Source organism: Fulmarus glacialis, unplaced genomic scaffold (genome assembly GCF_000690835.1).
Source record: "Fulmarus glacialis isolate BGI_N327 unplaced genomic scaffold, ASM69083v1 scaffold784, whole genome shotgun sequence".
In the NCBI taxonomy this organism is placed as follows: domain Eukaryota; kingdom Metazoa; phylum Chordata; class Aves; order Procellariiformes; family Procellariidae; genus Fulmarus; species Fulmarus glacialis.
The window spans coordinates 51,240-58,272 of NW_009205842.1; the positions used below are offsets into that span (position 1 = coordinate 51,240).

At 38.9% G+C, this 7,033-nt stretch overlaps 1 protein-coding gene across 2 annotated transcripts in view; it reads left to right on the forward strand.

Moving 5' to 3' along the window:
* Nucleotides 1–1,766, forward strand: part of PLA2G4F (phospholipase A2, group IVF) — a 24,569-nt gene extending 22,803 nt beyond the window's left edge. For both annotated transcript variants that reach the window (XM_009575523.1, XM_009575524.1), the window contains 2 exons: nt 59–245; nt 1,537–1,766. In XM_009575523.1, coding sequence (XP_009573818.1) covers nt 59–245; nt 1,537–1,766 — 417 coding nt within the window. The remainder of the gene's footprint in view (nt 1–58; nt 246–1,536) is intronic.
* The last annotated feature ends 5,267 nt before the right edge of the window (nt 1,767–7,033 follow it).

A 7,033-nucleotide genomic window follows, 5' to 3' on the forward strand; every position in this document is an offset into this window, starting at 1 on the left:
ATGATCTTAGAGGTGTTGCTGGTATTCTATCAAAATTATTTTTGTTCTTTGACTACAGGTTTTAGAGCTGACTCAGAAATACTGTGAGGAGCGGGAAATTCCTTTTCCAAAAATCAAATTGAGTGAGGAAGATGAAAAGAAACCAAAAGAATGTTACATGTTTGTGGATGATAATAATCCAAAGGCTCCAGTTGTGCTCCATTTCCCATTGGTGAATGACACCTTCCAGAAACACAAAGCTCCAGGTAAGGGAGCTGTATCTTAAAGAGCTATTTTTACAATCCTTTGGGTGTGTTGACAGGGAAAATTCAGTGGGCTCGGTATCCCTCCTTTCAATTATTAGTATTACCCTATAATTATTAAATTGTTACTTTCATTTAGGGCGGAATCAGCTTCCACTAGTTTTTTGGAAGGGAAGAGTGGGAGAAGAGGCTGACAATCTAAAAAAAAAAAAAAAAAATCTAAAGGCTGGAAGAATCAAAATTAGGCAATATTTTTGCTTCTTTCTGAACCTTTTTGCCCTGATACCTGATTTTGTTACTTCTAATTACTCTGAATATATAGGAAAACACTATAAATCATATTAAGTAATAAGTTCGTTTGTTTATTGGATATGAATAAACCACTAAGTAACAAAGTGTTGGGGACTAATCTGTATGTCAGATCATGTAACTCAATGCAAAGTGGCCTGTGCCTTTGTAGCATCAGGTCAAGTGATAAATGATCCTTGCTTCATTTAATGTGATTAATGTAGACTGTAAGGCCCACCTCAGTCTATCAAGCAAGAACACTGGCATGAAACATAGAGCTATATCTTTAAGAAGAGACAGACAAAATTTTGTGTCCGATTTCTCCCATGCTGGGAGGAAGCAGCATCCTGAAGAAAACCTTTGGAATATATAGAACAGAATGTGCAGGATTGACGAAGGCAAGGGAGATCTAAGGCACTCTGTTAATGCTATCTGTATTAACATTATAATGATTGCCAGGCCCTGGCTGCGTTTCCTCATCAACGATGAAGAGTTGCAAAGTGTTGGGCTTGAATATGGCTCAAGACTACGATTTCTGTAATATCAACAAGCAAAAGTGCTTTTAGCAAAGTTCGTATTTCAAGATTGGTATTTAAATTTAAGTGGTAGGGTGCTAAAAACACGAGTTACCATATTTTGAAGGTCAGTTGAACTCAGGGTGTTAGTGTCTTTTATTTTAGTGTAGAACAGCACTTCCAGGAAGAATTGAGCTTTGTATTTCCTATTGAGCGTGATAATCGTGGGTGCACTAAACAATTTATCACAATGAAAATATATTTTAGTCCTGTATTTTGGAGTCCAGTGGAAGTAGAAAGGGTAATTATACTTTACCTTCAGCTTCCAAGCATTTTGGATCCTGAAGGAGTTGAAATCTCTGAGGAGGAGCTTTGGGGAAAAAGTTAAGGTTCAACAGAGTTATCTGTGATATCCTCCGTGCAGAATCCAACTAAAATGACTCTATCACAGCTGGGGTTTTTTGTGTGTTTTTTTTTTTTTCTTGCTGCAGGAGTTAAACGTGAGTCAGAAGAAGAGAAATCCTTTGGTGACTTCGTCATTGAGGCAAAAGATTCTCCTTACCGTACACTGAATTTCACCTTTGAGCCATATGATTTCAGCAGGTTAGTGGAAGTGAATCGCTACAATGTTCTGAACAGCAAGGACACTCTCTTCAAAACCCTAAGCTTGGCTCTGCAAAGGAGAAAGTTGAAGAAAGTCATCAATACGTCCAATACATGAGCAGCTTCCATAGCTGAGGATACAGACAGGCTGCAGTGTACGAAAGCCATGTGGTTCAAGACAAAATACTGAAAACTAATAGTTGGAAGCTGTCTTCTTGGGAAGGGAGTAGCACATGTGACACTGAAAATTCATTCCAGATAATGGATGCTCTTACGAAAACCAAGGGATGTACAGTACAACATGGATGTCGCCTTGTCGTGTGGGGAAGAGTAGGGAATTAGCTAGCTCAGTATCTCATCTTACATCTGGCTGATGCCAGATGACTAGAGAGGTCTGTTCAAATAGTTCAAGCATCTGGAGAATAATCTTCCAAACTCCACTGAGTGAAGCACCTCTTTTTGTCAAAGGTGCGGCAGTGTTTGAGGAAACACTGATTTCTTCTATACCTTTATCTCTCTTGCTTTTTGAACCTGCCTCCATGAACTTTTACAATTTACATCATCTGGCAAGGAACTCCACAGATTGTAACTATGCACTGAGAGAGGAAATGTGTCCTTTTGCTTTCAACTTGCTACTGGCTGATGCCCATGTACTTTCAAGACTGAACGGTCATCTGTGTTCCATTTTTGCCATTCATGGTTTCAAAGATCTCTGTGATATTTCCTTCCTACCCTTCTCAAGGACTATAATGGCTTTTAGTCTCCCAGAAGTTCAATATAGAGTAACCATTTGTTTTTGAGGAAATAATAGTTCCCTTTTTTATATTTAATAATTGAAGACACATTATGGGATTGTGTTGCTTCTTCCTACAGTTTGATCATCACGAGCTGATGAAACTGTAAAAATGCTATAAGTCTCATCTTTCTCTTTCTGTGTAAGAGGAAGGAAGGCTCCTTCGAAGAGTCTGAACGAGATATTTTTTTCCTTACACTTGGGCTTGCAATTCAGCCAGACCTTTCTGGCTGGTTCAAGGAATTTCTGTGTGTGTCTATATATTTTAGAAACATCAATATTCAAGGTAGGCACACATTATGACTGTGAATGAATAAAATAATGTCAGATGCTGCTATGCTGTGGGATGGAATTCACCTCATTTTGCAGAAAGCTCAGAGAAAAGTACTGAATTATGCAGCTGGAAAATATCTAAATCGAAAGGGCAGCAAAAAACCACTGTTTACTTTTGTGGCTTTTACATTGAGCTGAATGTACTGATCCTGTATTTGAAAACTGGAGACAGGAAATTTGTCTTTTCTGAAATGATGTAAAGGCTTATAAACAGGTATGATTCTTGATATATTTTTTTAACGCGTTTCTCTTTTAATAAATATTAGTTTTGCTAATGTGCTTTTCACAATTTTTCTTGCGAACACTTGTCTTGATATATTTTTCCTTATTCCAATAAAAAGTAAGCAAAAAAAGTCAATGTAATACTATATTGCGTAGTTTCTTTTATTACATCAGGATACCTAACAGTGAGAAAGTGACTTACCAAGTCCATCTCGGACTGGTGCTGAACAGCAGTAGAAAGTCATCTCTTCATTTTGAGACTTCTCTTTGGGTAAGTATGGCTCAAACCTGAATTTTTTACATGTATTTCAAACAGTGACTTCATCTGGGTGATTAAACTTCCTTGATATCTGGAAGGATGTATCCTTTATGTCCTTAGCATTTATAAGAAAAACGGCAACTTAATGTTACCATTTTTCTTTATAATTGGTGACACGCAGCTACCTGCTTTGTAGGATTTGGCCATCTGTCATATTTGCTGAGTGACTTTTGTAATTTTTTTTTTTATGTGAATCTGAGTTGAACTGCATGTTTGATTGACTTTTACTTTCTTGTTTTTGGGGTCCTTTCCTAATCGGAGATACTTGGACACTGTGGAGATAATAGGTATTTAGATACCAGCATATAGATGGGAAGGTGGAATGTTTTTCTCCAAAAACTCTACTCAAATTTGCTAGGCATATACAGTGGAGTCTTTTAAGGCACAGCTTCTCCGTAAGTTCTTCCACAGTGATAGGGCTTCTTTGTTGGAACAATATATAAGGCTCTAATAAGTAATTTGAACTTCCTAAACTGGTGTGTAAGTAGCCACCTCATTTGAAACTCCATGTTATGGCAGGAGAGTTGTCCACAGACAGGTCTTTGTATTTTCCCTGTGGCAGGATAACTTGGGTTATTGTAGTTCTTCATAAATGTTCAGAGTGAATGATCTGTGTAAGTGATAAGCATTTAAATGAACCTGGATTTACACACCAAAGTAACTTAATTTATGTGCAAGAAGTAACAGCTCTTCAGGATTGCTTTTTCCTCTGTTCCAGGTAAAAGACATTTTTGTAGCTCTCTCTGTAAAATAATTCATTTTTGAAGTATGGAGAACAAGGAAAGAACAAGTTTTTTTATATATATAAAGCCATGATAAACCTAGCAAAATATGGCAGGAAGTTAGTACTTAAAGAAGAGTGGAGTACTAAACTACTGCTTAGGAAACTTCTGTAGGAAACCACCTGTGATGATTTGCAGAAAAATAAGGCTTGGCAGCCATTCCTAGGGTAATGAGTTTCCAAAGGGTAAGGAAGGAACAAAGGGATGATCCAGTTGGAAACATCACGGGTTAGTATATACAGTTCATGGAATTTCTTCATACAGTCCTTAAACATGTAAAAAATGGATTTATTGTGCAAAGCTGTCTTTGAAAAATAGCAATGAACAGATTGAGAGCTTGTGGGTGAAAATTAGAGGCTGAGCCAACAAAGGAAACCTCATAGTTGGTGTTTACTACAGGCCGCCCGATCGAGGGGAGGATGAGCAAGACCATACCAGAGTTACTTCCTAAAGAGCCTTAAAAATGTGGAAAACCCACAATGAAATTGAAAGTGACAAAATTGTCAGGGTGAAGAACTGTGGTTTTGATTATGTTAGTAAGAACTGGAAGTTGTGTCAGTGAATTAAATTGGCTCGCGCTTAAATTGCAATCACTTAGCTTTGTTGTTCCTACAGCAGAATCACTTTAAAAACAGTTTAACAAAAACTTTTGGTTTTGATTTGAACTAAACGAATTAACCTGGTATTTCAGACTCTAACAACCTGACCTTTCAACTATGATCACCCTTATAAAAGCGCATACTGCCTTCACCTGCAAGACCACCTATCCATATAAACAGGTATTACAGATAAGGTAACCTTCCTTTTGTGGGGTTGCTAGATTGCCATGGACAAGGGCCTGTTCGCATTCACAAAAATATGGGTTTCTTTTCCTCCACAAATGATGACCAAGTTATGTTCTAAGTAGTTGAGAAGCTCCTCTAGCTGAAGCTTCTTTTCAGCTGTAGTGCTTGGCAAATAAGATTTTGTAATTAATTGCGCTTGGTGTTGGTGCTAATGTACAAGTAAACAATGAATTCTGATGTTTTTTAAATGAAATACTTTGGTAGATTTTTATAATAAAAGCTCTGTTGTGGATTTTTGAAGTCTGAAGTAGTGAAGAAACAATATAAAATGCTAATGGGGTATCATATGCTATTAAGAGAACAGTGGCTTCCTATGAAAATAACTGCTTGTTTGTCTTCCCTTCCAGTGTCCAAGGCAAACTGCTGTGTGGCAGCAGATCTTCTGACTGCATCTCCAGTCACTTCCCAAAGCCAGGTCTTACTGTAACTGCAGTGATTCAAAATGGAATGAAACTTAAAATGCAAGCACCACAATGCCGTGAAGGTAAAATTTATGTTTCTTTGTTAGGTTGCTCAGGGCAGCACCGGGTAAACAGCAGAGCCAGGGCATAGGAGGGAGCAGAATCTTGTGATAAGGGGTGGCAGAGAGGGCGGACCATTGGTGGGCTGCCGTTGGGCGTGTTTAAGCCAGCTCTGTGGAACAGAAGTGTTAGTGGGCTCAGTATCCCAGGAGAAGCATTGCCTGGGAAAATGCTGAAGCAGGGAAGGGAAGATAATGTGCTCTTAAGGGTGCTCTATTTTGGAGCAGGGTGATTGAAGAAATTTTTCCTTTTTTCCAAGGAATTTCTATTGGGAGAGGTGGGCTGTGAAATGAAGTCAATGGAAGCCTGAACACTGGCTCAGGCATCTGCAGCTACAGTGGCCTTTAGACATAAATCCCTCACAGTGGTAGAGATAATGATGATTTACTTTAGGGCAAGTCTCTGCTTGCTGCAGGGTTTGTTCAGGAATTCAAATAAATGTTTATTTCACTACTTCAGTTGCGCTGTAACACAGAAGTTCAGTCACAGACCTGTTGCTCCTGTTTCATTTGGCTGCATTCTGACATGGCGAATAGGACACTACAGGCAGCTTGAGGACAGTACTTGCTCTCCTGCCAGTCTCCTCCAGCTTAGTCCTATTTAAGAATCATAGCCATGATAACTTGGTGTGTGTATTTCTCCTGCAGCGCAGTGAGCCCTGGGAGAATCCGTGCTGCATGTGAAGCATTAGGTGAGGGTAACCTCAGGAGTGTGCTGTTTTTACAGGTTGGCTGGGTGTGGTTTTTTGGTGAAAGTATTATGTTCTGAATGAGGGTGAGGAAGCAAGACTACTACCTTTTCACCTAGTAATACTCTAGGGCAGTTTCATTTTTCTTTCCCACTCCCTCTCTTGGAGGTAAGATAACTCTTGATGGCAACAGGTTGAGACATGGTGGGAACTGAGACATGGTGGGAACTAAGACATGGATGTAAATCAAATGACATCTGTGTCAGAAGTGGGGCTTCACCAACAGATGGCCAGACCCAATGTAAAGACATGTTTGAGCAGTTACTGTCTGGAAAATCCAATGGTCCCTGAGGTTATGAACTATGTATTCAGGTGACCCATGTATGTCTCAGACGGGAAAGGAGAAGAAATGTAAGAGTTGGATGTGGCATTTTTCTTGGGAAAAAAAGTGAGGAGCTTGCCAAGTCCTGTTGCATGTAAATTTATTTATGACCTAATTTTTTTGCAATTCATGATGGTATTACTGAGCTTGCTTGCTATCCAAAGGAATGTGATTATGCATATACCTGTGCTGCTCCCTCCTATGCATAAAGATATAATTAAAGCATTGCTGTGAGGAATTGTGGTTCTTGTGGTCTAAGGAGCAGATTAGTGCGCTTGAAAATGTCTCTTCACCTATTCCAATATTTGTATAGAATATATCTAATAATTCTTCCTCCCCTTCTGACTCTCCTGGTGAAACAGCAGCAGAGCTCAGTAAAGTTGCACGAAAGCATGAGATTGCTCCTTTAAGCCATGAAAACAATTTTTATTGCATGAAAGAATATTGATAACACTTTTTTTCTATGATACTGTGGATTTCCCAAATGTCAAACTGGGAGG